The sequence below is a fragment of the Vidua chalybeata genome, chromosome 18 (assembly GCF_026979565.1).
Source record: "Vidua chalybeata isolate OUT-0048 chromosome 18, bVidCha1 merged haplotype, whole genome shotgun sequence".
NCBI lineage: Eukaryota > Metazoa > Chordata > Aves > Passeriformes > Viduidae > Vidua > Vidua chalybeata.
This window is the reverse complement of record NC_071547.1, coordinates 4347789-4366504: the sequence shown is the minus strand read 5'-3', so window position 1 is coordinate 4366504 and position 18716 is coordinate 4347789. Positions and strand designations below refer to the sequence as shown.

General features: G+C 49.9%; 1 protein-coding gene across 3 annotated transcripts; it reads left to right on the top strand.

The window, feature by feature from the left end:
• Window positions 1-749: 749 nt before the first annotated feature.
• On the top strand, window positions 750-18317 carry FOXN4 (forkhead box N4). Of its 3 annotated transcripts, none has more exons than XM_053959330.1 (10): window positions 750-1123; window positions 1992-2077; window positions 11488-11651; window positions 12419-12528; window positions 12617-12781; window positions 12923-13050; window positions 13785-13881; window positions 13984-14191; window positions 15197-15556; window positions 17998-18317. In XM_053959330.1, exons 2-10 carry the CDS (start codon window positions 1995-1997, stop codon window positions 18114-18116), a joined length of 1434 nt encoding a protein of 477 aa, XP_053815305.1. In that variant the 5' UTR covers window positions 750-1123; window positions 1992-1994; the 3' UTR covers window positions 18117-18317. The 3 variants fall into 3 exon arrangements, with proteins under 3 accessions (XP_053815305.1, XP_053815304.1, XP_053815303.1); XM_053959329.1 differs by lacking the exon at window positions 17998-18317 and adding an exon at window positions 16566-17869 and having other exon boundaries at window positions 12617-12775; XM_053959328.1 differs by lacking the exon at window positions 17998-18317 and adding an exon at window positions 16566-17869.
• The last annotated feature ends 399 nt before the right edge of the window (window positions 18318-18716 follow it).

Sequence of the window (18716 nt, the reverse complement as noted above, 5' to 3'; positions counted from 1 at the left end):
CTGGTCTCAAGAACAGTCCTGGACAGTCTAAGCCAATATTTTCTGGGGCTGGATCTCTGCTGATGTGGGATTTGACCTTGGCTCAGATGTTTGATCTGTGTATTTCTGGTCCTTGGAGGTAACACTGTCCTAAATTCGTGTCATTATCATCAGACTTCACTCTCTGGTGGCTGAGCCACGCTTTAAAAGCTTCTGGTGAAAGAGGAGGAAGAATTACTCAGAATGAATGATTCTCTTTCCAGATTGCTCCAAACCCTGTCCAGCCTGGCCTTGGACACTTCCAGGGATCCAGGGGCTGCCACAGCTTCTGTGGGCACCCTGTGCCAGGGCCTCAGCACCCTTCCATCCTCATCTCTCCCACCCTCATCCCTCCCATCCTCATCTCTCCCATCCTCATCCCTCACTCCCGCAGCGCTGAGGCTCAGACCGGGCGCTGCCTTCCCGGGGCTGTCCCGGTTTCGCTCCCGCTCCCGCGCCCTTTCCCGCGGCCATCCCGGCACTGGCGGCGGGGACAGGCGGGGACAGGCGGGGACAGGCGGGGACAGGCGGGGACAGGCGGCTCCGGCCGCTGCCTCCGCTCCGCTTCCCGCAGCGCCGAGCGCGGCACCGGCTACCGGGGACGGAGCTCCCGGCCCCGACCGCTGAGCATCGGGCACTGAGCACCGGTACCGGGCATCGGGTACCGGGCACCGAGCACCGGTACCGGGCACCGGGCGTTGGGCACCGGCTCCCCCGAGCCGCCCCCCGCCCCCGCTCCGCTCTCCTCCCGCCGGTGCCCGTTTGAACGGGCGGATCCCTCCCCCTCCTCCCTCCGGAAAGTTGCACAAAGTTGGGTTAATCTGGGCTCTTCCCCCTGTTTATTCGCTGCTCTCCGCTGGGACGCGCCGCCCGCCCGCCCTGCCCGGGCCGGTGCCGCGGGGCGGGGGCACCGGAGGCACCGGGGGCGGGGGGCGGCCCTGCCCGGCCCTGCCCCGGCGCTGACCCCGGGCCGGGCCGCGCATGCTCGGGGCTGGACAGCTCCGGAGAGGGAAATTTAAACCGGGGCCGGAGCGCGGCCCCGCCGCCGGCCCCGCGCACCGAGCGCCCGCCGAGCTCCGGGCGGCCCCGGGGCCCCGCCCGACAGGTTGGTGCACGGAGCGGCGGCAGCGCCGGGCGGGGGTCGGGGGGTCGGGGATGGGCACCCCCGGGCTCCTTCATCCCGGGTTGGCGGGGATGGGGAACCCCCGGCTCCCTGCGTCCATCCATCCCCGGGGCGGCGGGGCTGCGAGTCCCAGGGCTCGCTCCATCCTGAGGCACCAGGGCTGGGGACCCCCGGGCGCTTCCATCCCCGGGGCAGCGGCTCTGGGGAGCCGGTCTCCCCCTGAAGCCCCGAGGCAGCGGGTCTGGGGTTTTTCCGCGCTCGCTCCATCCCCGCGGGTGCGGGGCTGGGGTTCTCCCCGGCTCCCTCCATCCCTGGGGCAGCGGTTTGGGGATTCTCCCGGATTTGGGATTCCCTTTCCATCCGCGGGGCTGGGAACCACCAGGCTCCCTCCATCCGTGGGGCAGCGGTGCTGGGATTCTCCCGGGCTCCCCTTCCATCTCTGGGCGTCCAGGGCTGGGGTGTCCCGGTTCCCCTCATCCCCGGGCAGCCCGGGCGCGCTCGGACCGCTGCAGCTCCCGCAGCTTTTTCACCCAAAAATGCGACGGATGCTGTTTGGGGGACAAGAGCAGCTCAAGGCGAGAGCGCTCCCGGCTGGCTCGGTGCTCCCGGTACCCCCAGCCCTGTCGGTAGCTGTCCCTCCCTCAGGGGTCCCTCTCTGGGATGGGATCATCCCCCCGTGAAGTGTTTTCCTGCCTTTCCCAGTGCCAGCAGCGCACCTGGCGGTGCCGGTGCCCGGGCCGGGCTGTGCCGTGCCCCGGTGCCGGGGCTCGGGCGGGGTCGGTGGCTCCCGCCGCTGCTGAAGTGCTGGATAGCTACTGCTGCTGACCGCTGCCTTCTGCTGCTTCCCCAGGAGATGATAGAGAGCGATATCCCGTCCATAATGTCAGGAATCATTAGGAATTCAGGGCAAAACCACCACCCCTCGCAGGAGTACAGGTGAGGTTTTATCCGTTTCAAAAACGTGCACTGCACTGGCACAGCTGCCAACTCCTCTTGCTTCCTGCTTGCTTCCTAAAAAAAATCCTTTTAGCATGTAGAAATCCACTTTTCTTCTTCTTCTTCATTTTTTTAAGCTATCTGAATTATTGCTCCACTCTAAATAAGATTTCTAAGGCTGATGGCCAGCTACAATGCATTCCTTATTTTAAAACATTCCTGTTTAAAGTATTCACAATGGTGGCATGTGGATGAAGGCTGGACTTGCTAATCTTGGAGGTCTTTGACATCCATAATCATTCTATAATTCTATGATTCTCTGATTTTGATGCTAACCTATATTTGATAAATACACCTCCAAAACCTTGGGCTGACCTCTCTCTAAATTCTCTGTCCTGTGCAAGCGTTGCCACAGAAGGCTATTCTCGTCAAAATATAACAATTTAAAAGTTCCCTTGCAGATCACTTTTTGCATTGTTATGGAGCAGTCATGGAGAGACTAAACAAGAGACACTGGAGGAGCTTTTAATTAAAACAAGCACTTGTGTAGCCCTCCAAAGCACTGACAACATGTCAAAGGGCTTTTAATATGGGTGGGAACAAACCTGGCTTTGCCAAGAGCCTTTCATAATTTAATTTACCTGCACCACCGTGCTTCCATTTATCATTTCAAAGCATTGTTAGAGGTTGCAGGAGGGTTCTGCATGAGTTACAGAGCCCTGGGTTATGTTAGGTTACATTTTGTCACATGATGCAAAGCTCCAATAAATACAGAACACACACAACATGCCCCAGTTCTCACAACAAAACAGACAGCAAACCAGAAGAAAAATAATTAATTTTTTTAATGTAAAATGAGCATTGAGAGACTCATTCCTCCCAGCCTGAGGGGTTTGCAACCTTTCCTGTGGCTGCTGCAGGTATTCTTCTCTGGCCTCTCTCTATTCAAAATGCAAAGGCTGCAGCTCAGCCTCTTGCAGCTCAGCAAGGGATTTGTTTTAGTCCCTGCAGCCTCTGGGGAAAAGGTTTGTGGCTCTGGTTCTGCTCTTTCCCGAGGCACTGTTTGCTCTGGGCATTTTTCTTGGCTACGTAAATATTGGTGAAGAAATTATTTGGGATTTAAGGAAGGGTGTGGGTGAGAGGGACTTTTTGGGATGTGGATTTAAGGCTGGATCTTCAGTGCCCTGCAGAACTCACCACCTTAACAAAGCCCCTTTTTTAGGGAGAGAACTGTTCTTTAACTCAGAGCTGCAGGGGAAAAAAAAAAAAAAAGGCTTTTTGGGGGAGAAAGATAGGATTTCTCTTACTGCAGTAAAAAAAAAAAATCATAACTTTCTTCTTTTCCTCTTTTTAAAAACCAGCTTTGGGTCCTCTGTGAAACGTTTTGAACTCAGTTCTCTAAAGTTTTTCACCCACTTGTGATTTCTTTGCCGCGGCTTTAAAACGAATTTTTTGACCTCGTTTAATAGTGGCAAATTCTGATAAAAATGCATAAAATCTGAACTGCACCATAAATGCAGAGCAGTATTTGTCCTACTTCATGAGAAAACACTTTGGATTATGTAAAAGAAAATCTTTTAGACTGAATGATTTTAAGAAAAGAATAGACCTGTCAAATTCTATCAGCTCTGTTTACTCTCCTGCTGTCACCACAGTCCAAGACTGGAACCCACAGTCCCGAGTTCTCCATGGGGGAGCATCAAGGCTCCACAAAATGGGGAATGGCCTCCAATTAGCGAGTGGGAGGCTGGGGCTGTGCTGAGAATACTCTTCTGTCTCATTTGGAATCTTTCAATGGGACAGTTGGACTTGGAGGAGCCCTGGCTTTGCAGCGAGGAGGAAAGGCTGGGAAGGGAGGGGATTGAGCCCCCAGACATCCATCATGATTATGCTTACAGCTGGAAAACCTGGGATTTGGGATTTTTTTTTTTTAATTTTTTGGTTTGTTTTTTTGGTTTTTTTTTTTTTTTGTAAAAGGAATGCGGGAAAAAAAAATCTGATTTTAACAGATCTTTGAATTGTGCAGCTCCAAAGCATCTGCAGTAAATTTGCTGTGGCTCGGGGTGGTGCTGAGGTTTGGGCTGCTTTTGGCTGCTGTGTGAAATCCCAGGACTTTTTGCACCCCAGTAAAATGATTTTAGGCAAATATCTCTCCCACCAGTGCAGCTGTGGGATATAAAACAGCACAGGGATGATTAAGGGCCATCAGATCTCCTCCACTGCCTGTTTTTATGGTGCTGTCACTGCCTGGCTGCAATGTGAAGTAATTCTTTATTTTAGCAGCTGCCTCTCTTAGTTTCCTACAGAAAATACCACCATATTCCATATATTCACCCTTGTAGGGCTGACAAATATTTCTAATGATTCCATATCGCATTTAAGGGGATGAAAATAGAGAATTGTAACACACTGAGATTTTTTAACCCTTAGCACTTCATCCTTGTTAATCATAATTAATAATTTAACACGTTTCAGTGCCAGTATTTTGATTTTAAATCACAGCACCGGCAGACCAGAAGTTTTCTATGCAGTGGTGGTTCCAGCACAGAGCTGTGCAAATTATAGGAGCCAGCTCCAGGCTTTTCCCATGGAATTTATGGGCTGATTCCTGGGAATTCAGGTTCTTCAGCTCCTGGGCCTTGTAGCAATTCAGGCAATACTTTTAATTGAAATATGAAATCTCTCATTTTGATTTTAAGATCTGATTCAACAATATTTGGTGTAAGGACCACATTTCTATGTTTTTTTTGTGTTATTATGTATTTCCATCTGACAGAAGCATTGTGGAGAATTTTGAAGGCATTGCAATGCATTTTCTATATGTTAAACAGGAAATAAGCTTTAAATTACCTATTTTTGATCAAAAGGTGTTAATCATTAGTAATTCAATATATTAGTGGATTATATTATCCTTTACCCCATTTTAATTATCTCTTTGATTCTTAAAAAAATTTCCTATATTCATTAGCTCATTAGTCTGATCAATTTTTCCCTTAATTACTTTATGTTGTCACAGTTTAATGTAAAATCAGATTAAGAAGCACAGGACCGCTGTACTCCATAAATTCCAGATGTGACAGGAAAAAGGTGACAAATCTCTAATTTGAGCACATTTGTTGTGCTCTCATGTCTGGTTTTTTTTTGTTTGTTTTTTTTGTTTTTGTTTTTGTTTTTTTTGCACTGGGGTTTCTGGAGAGGAAGTGACACCTCTGTCCCCTGGGATGGATGGATGGATGGATGGATGGATGGGAGTGTGCACACAAAAGGTTACAAATGCATCACTAACAACACCCTAATTGTTCCTGGAGAAAGTGCCAGTGTCCATTCCCGTGACATTCCCGTGCGTGTCTGACAGGCAGTGAGATAATGACTCCGAGTGCCCCAGGAATTCCAGCACGGGAGTTGCTTCATTCTTTCCCAAAAAAAAAAAAAAAAAAAAAAGTGAGAAACCTCCAAGGAATCAGTCAAACTGGATTGATTTAAGTGGATTAGCACGACTGTTTCCTCGGCACTCCTGAAATGTGCTGATCTGGAGGAATAAAAATTTGTGGCCTTTTGCTTCTCCCCAAGTCCCGCGGTGACGGCGGAGCTGGAGGGGCTGGTTTGGGGCAGCACCTCGGGGTCCTGTGGGAGCAGAAGGGGCTCATCCCTTACCTCAGAAAGGGTGCTTGGCCAAAACAGGGGGAGAGAAAGGGAACTGGGACTTTTCCAGAGTTCCTGGGGGATCTCAGAGGCTCATTGCACCCACTGACAAGTGCAGGAAGAGGAGCTGCTGCAGGCCCAGCGACTGAGGGGGTCCTGAGAGCCCTGCCCAGGGACAGCCTGTAGAGCTGATATTCCCTTTACACTGCACTGACCCCTACACAAGGCTCCAGTGCTAATGAGCAGCAATTTCCTAGGAAAAAGTAGCTTCCCTGTCAGACCATGGTCCTGGTTTTAATATAAAACATTCCTCTAGTGCCTGATGCTTCAACACTTTTTGCTTGTTCTAACATCGGTCAAAGAGCTGATTTTTGAGTTGTTTGGTTTGGGATTTTTGACCAAACAGCTTCCAGAGTTAGATCCCAGCTGTATTTAGCAAATCCCAGCCTAGGGATGGTCAGAGCAGAGCAGGGAATGAGTGGCTGGGGGTGCAGTGCTGCCTCACCTCTCGTTTCCTCTTGGGTTTAAGCATTACACAACTCACTGTAATCCACTTTTCACTGATCCCACAGCGAACTGGTGTAATGGGGGTTGTGAAATGGGGAGTTGGGATGGATAAAAGGCTCCAGGAGTGCAGCTGTAGCCTGTTCTTAGTGCCAAGTACCTGTGCAGGTGGTTTTCAGAGTCCAGCGTGGTGCAAGGAAAGAGACCATCACCACCTGCCAGGTTAATGATGTTATTTGCTTTTTCCTCACTAGTTTTTGTTCTGATAATGCAATATTTCTTGAGTTATAGATAAGGAGGGACCTTCTTTATCCCTGGAAAGCTGCTTAATTTTTGTTCTGATTTCCAGCAAGGCCAGAAATAACTCAAAGATCTTGAAGACAGAGAGAGGGGTGGGATGATGGTTTGGGACTGGGTGTGTGTTATGCCTTCCAGGAGGAATTACAGACCAAAAACTCTGGGAGCTGCTGGGTAAAGCAGGAGAGGAGCTGGGGCAGAAACAAGTTGAAAGGGACAGCTGATTGTGAGAGTGGAAACCAGAAAACAGTGGGGGGAAAAGCACCTGGGAGGCAGGAAAATGGGAGGGGAAGGAGCAGAGCAGCTGGAATGAGGAGCTGAAGGACAGGGGGAAGTTGAATCCTTCAGTAAAACAGAGCACCCTTCTCACCATGGACACAGCTTGAGAGTCACAATACAAATCTTTTCCTTGTCTTGCACATAAGAACTCTCTGTGCTTGCCCTGAGGATTTTGTGTAATCCCAGACAAAGGAAAACACCACTGCTAGAAGAGGTTTTCTTTGGACTCTTCCTGTCCAATTGTCTCTGACTGGATAAACCATTGCAAACAGCTAATTAAGAACCTATCACCCAATTGCTCCTGCCTGTTGAGCAGTTGTGTCACCTAAGTCTGGGCTAAAAACTCAGGTGGCAGTGCTGAAAATGGGAAAAAACCTGTCCATTGAGTGAGACTTAAAACCGTGGAAAACCCCAAATGCAGCTGCAGGGTTTTGGCCTGGCTCTGTTGCAGGTGGAGGTGATGGGTTCTTGAGGAGAGGGTCCTTACAGTCTCCAGGCATAAGTTCACCATCCCATGCAATAGGGACGTGGATAATTGATGGATAATTCCCCTGGCAGTGGTTCCCAAGGTGAGGAACCACCTTGAGCTCAGCCTGAGGGAAGGTGGCAAAGCCCCACTGGTGGGTGCAGACTCAGATCCAGCTCTGGTGTTAAACTCCTGCAAGGTCAGGCCAGGAATGACTCCAATTCCACGTTGTGCCAGCAGGATGCTCTTGATGGTGGGGAGAAAAAGGTGAGGATACCTTTAGGTAGCTGTGAGTGAGGATTTTGTGCTGCTGGCAGGCTCTGGTGAGCTTTGCCAGGTGAGCCCAGCATCAGATCTGGAAAGGACTCTCATTCCAAAGTGCTCCTGATCCAATTATCCTGATGGGATAAATATTTTGGGCAGATAACTCCAGAGCAGATTGTACAGACTAACAGTGCCATGGAGCATTTCTGTAGCACACCCAGTTTTCCAGGCACTTTTCACAGGAGGATCTATGGATCAGCATCCTGGGAGAACTGGGCTTTAAACCCTCAGCACCCTCTGGATTCTCATCCTTGCAGGTGCCTTTCTGGGAGAGAAACAGAAGCAGGGGATGTTTTCCTGCAGAGAGTTGAAAGCAGAGGGGTAAAAGTGGAGTTGCACCATTTCACCACACCCTGAAAAACAACACCACGTTTGCAACACATCTGGTGGGACTGCAGCCTCCCCTTGCCGGGGCTCAGTGGCTCCGTGGCTGTTCCAGGAGCCCTGGGAATGAGCAGGGGAGGCTCAGCAGTGCATTAATTACAGCCTATCACTATTTATCTCATTTACATGCACTGAAAGGCTGCTTTTATCACAGTGCCCCATTGTGCCAGGGGCTGTGAACACCCAGCCAAAGGCAGGAGCTCTGACTCCTGGGGTTTATCCTCCTGGGGTTTATCCTCCAAAGTGATGAGCAGGGTGGTGGTGAGGAACAGAATCCAATCCCACCTGGCATTCCAACATGTACTTATGGGTCTGTAGTTGTCTTGGCACAGGCAATTTTCAGGTCAGGAAGATTGAACCCCAGGAGATGACAATGTTGGTTATTCCTGTGCTTGGCTCTCTTTTTTTTTTTTTTTTTTTTTTTGCAGTTAAATTGGAATTTCTTCACTGGAAGCAGGGCACACATTGAGCCTGTGGCCTGGGAGATGTGCTGGGCTTATGCTACAGAATATCCCCAGACTTTTAAAACTCCTCAGCCAGGCAGCAATAGGAATTCTTTAAAATTTCACCTTCTTTAAGACATGACAGATCTCAACATTGGTTTTGAAGGCAGCCTGAAGAATAATATTTAAACGTGAAACCATGGAATCATAGAATTATCAAATCATGGAAACACAGAATCCCAAAATGGTTTGGGTTGGCAGGGACCTTAAATATCTTGTTTCAACCCTCTGCCATGGGCAGGGATGTAATTCTGATTGAATTTGCTTTTTCCCTCATTTTTAACAGAATGTTAATCTGATAACTAGCAAATCCATTTTTCAAAAAAAGCTTAGTGAACAGGCTGGGGTGGTTTTAAAAGGACTGTAAACTCAAATTCAAACTGTGAAAGAACTGTAAAGAAGGGAAGGGAAGGGAAGGGAAGGGAAGGGAAGGGAAGGGAAGGGAAGGGAAGGGAAGGGAAGGGAAGGGAAGGGAAGGGAAGGGAAGGGAAGGGAAGGGAAGGGAAGGGAAGGGAAGGGAAGGGAAGGGAAGGGAAGGGAAGGGAAGGGAAGGGAAGGGAAGGGAAGGGAAGGGAAGGGAAGGGAAGGGAAGGGAAGGGAAGGGAAGGGAAGAGAAGAGAAGGGAATAGACTTGGAGAAAGAGCCATTTTGCACTCTTCCCTAGTTATTAAATACAACTGCATCTTCATAACCGTCTAAAACAGAGCCTCATGGCAGTGACAGCAATTTTCCAGCTGACACCAGACCCTTTCCTCGGCCCTATTCGTGTCCCTGGAGCGGCTGCTGAGCGGGACACGCAGTCCCACGTTCCCACGGGGGAGCCGCGGGCTGGGTGCATCCCGGGTGAGGGTGAGGCAGGAGCCGGCGCTGCCCGGGGATGCTGCCCGGGGATGCTGCCGGGGATGCTGCCGGGGATGCTGCCGGGGATGCTGCCCGGGGATGCTGCCCGGGGATGCTGCCGGGGATGCTGCCGGGGATGCTGCCGGGGATGCTGCCCGGGGATGCTGCCCGGCAGGGCTGATGCGGGCGCTGCCAGCGGCGTGCGCGGGGCGCTGACCCCGTTAGTGCCGCCCGGGCCGGCAGCGCTGGCAGGGCGCGGGGTGCCAGATGGCGAGGGGACGTGTGTTGTGTGTCGCCTGTCACTCGGGGCAGATTAATGGGAGGTTTGTAAAAAAGGAGCGGGTGGGACAATTAAGCGGGGTCCCCAAAGACAATGGGGGCCACGTGCCGCGGGCGGCGGGCGTTGGGCGCACAAAGGGCCGGCGGCTCCCCCTCAATGGAACCAACTGTTGCAAACGACCCCGAGCCTGCCCGGTTTTTCAAATCATTTCATGCCCCTGTTTTCTTCCAATCCAGCCAATCTCCGCGCCGGGAGAGCCGTCACCTGATGGGCTTTTTTTTTTTTTTTTTTTTTTTTTTTTTTTTTTTTTTTTTTTTTTTTAATGGATGGAAGTCCCCAGGCCTCGCGAAATAACGGCGTAACCATGGCGATGCTAATTATTGCCCTGTAACTACAGTAGGAGAGAGAACACGGGCTAGGCTGCGAGGGAGATTTGAAGAGGGTTTTTTCTTTAGCTCTTGGTCCCGCGTTGATTTCCGCCCCCCCCCCCCCCCCCTTCTCCTTTACAAAATCTTTTTGCAAACAAGTGGCATTTTGCTTCAAAGATCTCCCCGACAGAGGTTCCGGGAGCCTTGATAGGTGTTTCTGGAATTCCTGAATAGAGGAGCTGAAAGCTCCAGGGTAGGCAGGCACTGGAGTTCTGCCTCGTTCTTTTAAGCTGATTTAGAGTCGTGTAAAACATAAAAGATACTTCAGCAAGAGACCAGATTTATTTAAGGTTTCTGCAGCATCACTTGGCAGCAAACACACATCAGCAGCAGACACCACTTTAACACATCTCCGAGAGCTCTTGAAAGCAAAAGGGTTTGAAAGCAAAATCAACTGCATCCAACTAAATTATGTTCTTCTGAGAGATAAAGATGTTTTCCTGGATCTGAATCCCTTTAGGTTTTCCCTGTGTGTCGAGTGACAACTTCCTGACACGTCCTAATTACTGCTTTACTCCTCCAGGTACCAGTGACTCCTGTAATACTGTTCCACATAAATTAATTAATTTAGCCTTTCATTTGCAAGAGTTCTTTTATCGACTTTAACGGGGAGTTTGGACCACACAGGAATTTTTGAGTACTGTAAATATATTCCAATATTCCCGTTTTGTACCATATGCTCCATCAGAAGCAAAGCAAAACAGGTGATTTGGAGCATGTAAAAGGTGTCAAAAGGAGAGCTTTAAACCAAAAGCAGCCTGTCACAGCTGTGCCTGCTGTTGTTGCTGATGCCTGGCAGATATGGTGCCTCCAGTCTCAAACCTTTCATTCTGGTCCTTTACTGTCAAAAACTGCCTAAAAATTGTTTTTTTAAGTATCAATAACTTCACATATCTGAATGGAAGATATCAGCAGTTCAGTCTGTGAAGTTCTTTTTATGCAGCTGCTGATCTGTCACCACTGACAGGATCCAGGGGCTGGAAAAGTTTTTCCAGGTGTTCCAGCAGCAGCAGCACACACATTCCCCAGGAGGTGGGCACAAAACTCCTTCCAAGGCTCTGGATTGCAGGGTTAATATAGAAAGATCAGGTTCTAAGTCCTGGTTTCTCCCCCACCAAAGCCAAACAAGTGCAAATTTCTGACAGATGTGAAAATAAGGAATAATTTTGGGTTTGTTTCCAGGCAGTTTCTCTGCTGGGTTCCTGGGCCTTCTTCCCCTAAAAATGCTCCACAAGAGGTTTTCTTAACCAGAGTGTTTCAGACTGGCCAAAGGAACACAAGACCAGGCAAAGGGTGTCAGTAACCAGCTGTAAAACTGCAGGGCACATCTGGATTTGGACACAGAATTCCAGCCTGGTGGTTCTTCCCACTGACCTGCAGGAGCTTTGGCACCCCAGCCATCTCTTTCCAGGGACAATGCAGCCCCATCCCTGCTCCTGGTAACCTTCCCTGCTGCTTTGCAGACTCCTGGCTTCAGACCCGTCCCAGCTGAGTGAGGATGAGCTCCCAGGGGATTTGCAGTCCCTGTCCTGGCTGACATCCGTGGATGTGCCTCGGCTCCAACAGATGGCCAGTGGGAGAATGGATTTCAGCCTGGGGGCCCAGAATGCCATGCTCCAGCAGACAGGTACTGTGGGGTGGGAAATGGGAATAGGGAACAACTGCTCCTTAAACAGCACAACCTGCCCCTGCCACTCCCCCTCAGGCTCCCTTTTCCTGTCCTTTTACATTTTGCTTCCTGGAGAAGCAAAGACCTGGAGCCTGTTGGCTTCTCATGAGGGCTCTGCTGGTGCCTTCCCCTCATTCCAAGAGGGAGAGAGCTCCAGCACTGGCAACACTCAGATCCCATGGGAATTTCTGCTCAGTGCAGCTGCTGGTGACTTGTTGGGCTGAGGTATTTTAAGTCCTGGCTTTCAGAGGTTTTCAACAGCTCTGAAATCAGATAATTAATCTTTCTGCTTTGTTTCAACACTGATAAAACAAAGGGCACCTCATTTACCTCGCACCTCTTTGCTTCTTGCAGCCTTGCAGCGAGTGCTGGTTGAACTCCTTTCTTTCCCTTGTGAACATCCTTTAGGTAAACACACATCACAGAGCTCAGCGTGTCACCCTGCCTGCCTGAGAGCACAAATCCAGCTAATGCTGGATGTGTTGTTTCTCTTTTGTAAGACACAGTGTCTGTGTCACCACCGGGGGCTGTTAAACAGCTGCCGCCTCTCATTCCCTGCCTAACAAGTTTTGGGAGCAGCTGATGTCATCTGGGCAAGCTGTGAAAAGCCAGAGAAGTTGGATTCTCCACTCCAGAGCTTCCCTGTGCTCAGCTGCATCTATTAACCCCCTTCCCTGAACTGTGCTTCCATGGGAGCATTCCTTGCCTTCCTCTCTCCACGCCAGGTCCCGTGGGGAGCACAATGCACTCGACACCCGGGGCGATGATCCACGTCCAAGCCAGCCTCCCACAGGGAATCCTGGGCCTCAATTCCATTTCAACACATGGAGCCAATGTAAGAGCAGGCCTTGGTGGCTCATTATTGCCCCAGCTCCTGGGACAAGGTGGTGATAATTCCTTGACTGTTGTGTTTCTCTCGGCAGATGAGCCCCTACGCCGTGGGTGGGCAGCTGTCCCCTGGTTTGCAAACACAGCAACAGCTCTTCCCTCCTCCTCCTCCTCATCCTCCTCCTCCTCCTCCTCCTCCTCATCCTCCTCCTCACTCCCAGCAGATGTTTGCCCTGGCCCAGAACCCCCAGCAGGTACTGGTATGTGCTTGTTGTCTGTCTTGAAGTACCTGCCAAGATCAAATCTAGATGTCTTTTAAAAGGAAATCAAAATATCCCTAAACCCACGCACCCACGGACATTTTGCATCCAACATTTCCCTTCTTTTCCCTCTGCACGCAGTGTAACCCAGCAGCAATCTACAACACATCCTATGGGACACAGCCACACTATTCCCAGCCACGCCTGGCTCCCCACTCTGCCCAGGAGCTGCACCCAAAGCATTATCCCAAGCCCATCTATTCCTACAGGTGAGTGGGGAGCAGGGAGCACATTGCCTACAGCCTGTCCTGGGATGGCTGTGACACTGCAGGGGTGTCTGAGTCCTTTGGAAGGGAACAAAAATCCCCTCATCCACGCAGGAGTTCTGTGGAAGCTGCCTCTGAGGGGTAGCAGGAGTGAACAAGCAAAGTAATTCCTGGAGAGCAGCACAGTGGGGAGTAACAGCACAGAGGAGTAAAATCTGAGGATCGGGGGGAAGTGGTCACAGCACCAGGCCTGGCAGAGCCCAAGAAGAAGGGTTTGGACAGTCCTTTTAGGAATGTGGAGTGACCCTTGGGGATGGTGCTGTGCAGGGCCAGGAGCTGGACTCAATGATCTTTGTGGGTCCCTTCTAAATCAGTTCAACCTGAGCCCTTGGGAACAGAAATCCCAGGATCCCAGCTGCTTGTGTCAGAAGAGGTGGGTCCAGGGTTGCTAGACCAGAAGAAGGTATGGAGTGACAGGACAAGAGGAGTGAGTTCCCACTGCCAGAGGGCAGGGTTAGCTGGGATATTGGGAAGGAATTCCCCCCTGTGAGGGTGGTGAGGCCCTGGCACTGGCTGCCCAGAGAAGCTGTGGAAGTGTCCAAGGCCAGGTTGGACGTGGCTTGGAGCAACCTGGGCTAGTGGAAGGTGGCAGGGGGTGGAACTGGATGAGCTTTAAGATCCCTTCCCACCCAAGCCATTCCATGATTCCAAGCCATTCCTGGCTTCCCTGCCCGCAGCTGTTTGATCGCGATGGCGCTGAAGAACAGCAAGACCGGGAGCCTGCCCGTGAGCGAGATCTACAGCTTCATGAAGGAGCACTTCCCCTACTTCAAGGTACCTGAGCATTCCCGACCTGGGAAATGCCACATCCCAGCCCCCTTTTCCCCACCCCCCACCCCGTGGCTGCTCCCATTAACCCCTTCCTGCCCCTCGCAGACTGCCCCGGATGGGTGGAAGAATTCCGTGCGCCACAACCTGTCCCTGAACAAGTGCTTTGAGAAGGTGGAGAACAAACTGAGCGGGACCTCCCGCAAGGGCTGCCTCTGGGCCCTCAACCCCGCCAAGATCGACAAGATGGAGGAGGAGATGCAGAAGTGGAAGAGGAAGGATTTGGCTGCTATTCACAGGAGCATGGCTAACCCAGGTAGGGCTGGTGTCCCACATCCCCATCCTGCACATCCGTGGCATTCCCTGCACGGCTCCGCTGCCTCTGGGGTTGCTGTTTGTGGGAATATTTTAATATCAAGTCACATTTAATGCACTTTTCATAGAGAAGCAATTTAATGGTGTTTCTTGCCTGCTCTTCTGCAAAACTCTCCCTTTCCTAAGACATTTTCTTATTTATAAAATAGAATTTAATATTATTTAATACTATAGTATTATAAATATTATATATTTATATCTATTTATTATCTATATTATCTAATATATATTTATATAGACAGATATCTAATATTATATATAATAATATATATTATTATATTATATATATAGAGACACTTTATATATCTATAATAGTCTATCTATATATATCGATTATATCTATATATCTATATATTTATATTATATCAAATATTATCTATAGTATATTTATTATTTACATCTTATTTACTTATAATTCCTCCCCTTATTTATAACATTTTTTATTTATAAAGGAACACATTTTCAAAGCTTTCAGGAGCTCAGTATTGACAAAATCAACTGGAGTTTTTTTTGCTACAAAATGCATGTAGTCAGTGATAAATTACATGCTATTTGTTTAAAAGCAAAAGGGCCACTGCAACAGTCAGGAGTTTTTTGTAGTTATTTTGGAGATAAGCAGATTTTTTTTTGTTTTTTTTTTATAGATAAGCAGAATTCTGAGTGTTTATCTGAGCACAGAAGTTCTGCAGCTGGGGGTGAGCTGCCATCAGGGGTGGTTGGGCTGTTCTGCAGTTTCACGATCATTTCTTAGCTCAGTCAGGGATAACCATGGAAGTGGATTTGGGGAAGGAATTAGGTGGCATTTCTTTGCTCCCTGCACGGTCACAGCCTGTGCTGGGTCCCACACGGTGACAGTCAGTTCATGCCATAAACGCGGCTGTGCTTTGGGCAGTCCCTGCTTACACAAACGGGTTAAAGCATCTCTTTTCCTCCTTGGGATGGGCAGAGGAGCTGGACAAGCTGATCACCGACAGACCCGAGAGCTGCAGGCGGCCCAACAAGCAGGCAGAGCCCGAGGGGCCCCCCCTGGGCCGGATCTCCGTGTCCCAGCTCCAGCCCCAGCCCATCATGACGCTGTCCCTGCAGTCCCTCCCGCTGCACCACCAGCTCCAGACCCAGGCTCGCCTCGCCCCCAACTCACCAGCACCCGCACAAACGCCTCCTCTGCACACCCTGCCCGACATGAGCCACAGCCCCCTGCCCCACCATCCCATGGGACGCGCCCCGGACTTCCCGAACGTGGCGGTGGACATGAGCACGGAGGTGGATGCTCTGGATCCGAGCATTATGGATTTCGCACTGCAAGGTACGGGGCAAGGCACTGGGGGAGGGCAGAGCTGGGGTCTGTGCATGTGTTTGTCACTGAATATCCAACCAGGATCCTCAGTGGGATGTTCTGGGATGAGGCTGGGTGTTGGCATCTGCAGGGTGACTTCCCGGGTCACCCTCAGTGGATTTTGTCCCTGTGCCAGGTGGGACAGCAAAGCACATTCCTGGCTCCAGTGCAGGCACTGCAGGGGGTGGAAGCAGGGGTGTCCAACCAGCTGGATCTGGGACACCACATCTCTCTGCCTTTGGGAAAACAGAGCTCTGCTCGTGCTTTGGGGTTCTCCTTCTGTGCAAGTAGAACTTTTCTGGTTTGTAGCAATGCCTGACATGGTCCTGGGTAGAGCACAGGTAGAGAGGTGCTGTCTGGGAAGGTCTGGAAGCAGAGGATTTGGGAGATAGACACACTTGCTGCCCAGAAAAGTCGGGAATCAGAGGATTTAACACATCTGCTGCCCAGAAAATCTGGAATCACAGGACTTGGGGGATCAGACACACTTGCTGGAGAAAGGTCTGGAATCACAGGATTTGGGGGATCAGACACACTTGCTGGAGAAAGGTCTGGAATCACAGGATTTGGGGGATCAGACACGCTGCCCAGAAAATCTGGAATCACAGGACTTGGGGGATCAGACACACTTGCTGGAGAAAGGTCTGGAATCACAGGATTTGGGGGATCAGACACACTTGCTGGAGAAAGGTCTGGAATCACAGGATTTGGGGGATCAGACACACTTGCTGGAGAAAGGTCTGGAATCACAGGATTTGGGGGATCAGACACACTTGCTGGAGAAAGGTCTGGAATCACAGGATTTGGGGGATCAGACACACTTGCTGGAGAAAGGTCTGGAATCACAGGATTTGGGGGATCAGACTTGCTGCCCTTTGCACCACCGTGGTCCCACCCTTGAGCAGCGAATGAAGCCCTTCAGTCCCGGCCCCGGGGACCTGGGGCTGTGCTGCTGTGAGCAGGATTCCATCTTTTCCAGGGAACATTTGGGAGGAGATGAAAGACGACAGCTTCAGCCTGGACACCCTGGGTGCCTTCAGCAACTCCCCCCTGCATCTCTCTGACTGCGAGCTGGGCACGCCCGGCCTCACGCCCGTGTCCAGCGGCAGCGACCGCTCCTTCTCCGACCTGCAGGTCACTGGCCTTTACACCACCTACACCACCCTGGACAATGTGGCAGCTGCTCAGTACATGAACCCCCAAGGCAACAAAGCCATCCCTCTGCTCTGAGCTTGGCACCGTTCCGCGGATCCTGAGGGACGGTTCTTCCCCGTGGTTAAAATCCGACCGGGAAGCTCCAAGGGCTCGTCCTGCTTTGGGATGTGTTGGCTGCTTCCAGCGTGTGAGGCCAAAATGAATCAAGCTGGGACTTGTAAAACCACTTCCCCCCATGGCAAGGGCGTGGACATTTGTGCTGTGGGACTGGGGAGCTCTCCAGAAGGACCTGGAAGGCAGCAGGAACTTTCACTTGAATGTAACTGAGCTAAAGACCACCCAGTTAAGGGAATTAAATTTATTCCACACCACGGTGAAGCTGCTGTGTCACCACTGTCACAGAAGCCACCACAAACCAAGGGGCTGGCCAGCCCCAAGTTGGTTGATTGTGCCCCTGGTGTGTCATTTTTTTCTCAATTTGCCAAATTGGACAAAGACCTCCCCCAGTTCCTGGAGACGTTTGCACCACTAACACTTTTCTGACGTAACTGTTGTTAATTTATTGTTAGGAGGTAGGAAAAAAGGAGCAAAACCACTAAAAAAGGAAAACTCACCTCCCTAACAGATTGTTATATCTAGATTTGTAAAAGTCCTCACCCCTGAAGGAAGTGGTACTACTGAACTATTAAACTGATCACTGGCTAGAGGATTTTAGGAATTGTGCCGATTTTTAGAATTTTTTTAAAAAATAGATTTGTTTATAGTCTCGTGTATTGTGCTTCTGTCTATTTTTGTGCTAGGCAGTATTACTATTTGTAAATTTATTTATATTTATTGTTATGAAAAGAAATTATGTGAACTGGGCACTGATCAATTTGTATAATGCTGCAGTAACCTGTTTTTCAGCCACTAAATTATTCATCATCAGAACCACAACCATCTTATCACAGTTTTTACACTACATTTCTTTAATAAGCACTTTTGATACTGTGAAACTCATACTTTTTAAAAAATTCAGAGACCAAATATTGTCACTGTACCTTTCATAATAGTCTTTGCTAATTAACTAAAAAACCTGATTCTAATGTTGCTTCTAAAAAAAATGTCAAACCCTGCTTTGTACTTGTTAACTTACATTGCAAATAATGTGATGAAACATCTGAAGTATGTTGGAATTTAGCATTTAGTCGACTTATACCTCTGTGAGCAAAAAGTGATATTTATATCTTGGGTTTTGTCTGTTCCTGTGCATTCAGAGAATTTCCTGATGCTGTATCCAGGTGCTCCCAGGCTTTTCTCTCCCACACCCATCCATGGATTAAAGCTGGAGGGTGCAGGATGCTGGAGTGGCCCCACAGGGCACTTTCTTGCTTGAAAATATGAAGATCAGGGGCTTGGAAACATCTGTGCCTGTATCCTCCCAGTGCATCCCTCCATGGCAACCTCTTCCAAAGGGCACCATGATGCTCCACATCATAATTTATTGTCCGAGGACAAATGTGATGAATGATCCTTTGCTGTGACTGGTGTCACCTACGATGTCTTTGCTTTTTTAAATAAACATTTCTTAGCACTACGCCTGGGGCATTCTGGATGTGCTGTGTGCTGCCTGCTCTGGTGTCAGGCTGGGCTTCCCCAAGCTTCATTCCCTTTACAGACCCTGTGGCCCAGTTGAAGGTGGATCCTTGGCTCAAATCCTCCAGGAGAGTAAGAATTTACAGGTATTTACTGAAAGAGTTTACAGGTATTTACTGAAAGAGTTTACAGGTATTTACTCTAAGAGTTTACAGGTATTTACTCTAAGAGTTCTTCCTCTGTGGTGTCACCCTGTTCCTGAAACCCTCTAAAATGCCTGGAAGGGCTCTGGAGTGGGAACGGGGGCTGGTAGGAAGGATGCTCAGAGCTGCCCCACCCCAAAGAGGTCCTGTGCCACCGAAAAGGGGCTGCCCAGTGCCAGAGACACCAGGGCTGCTCA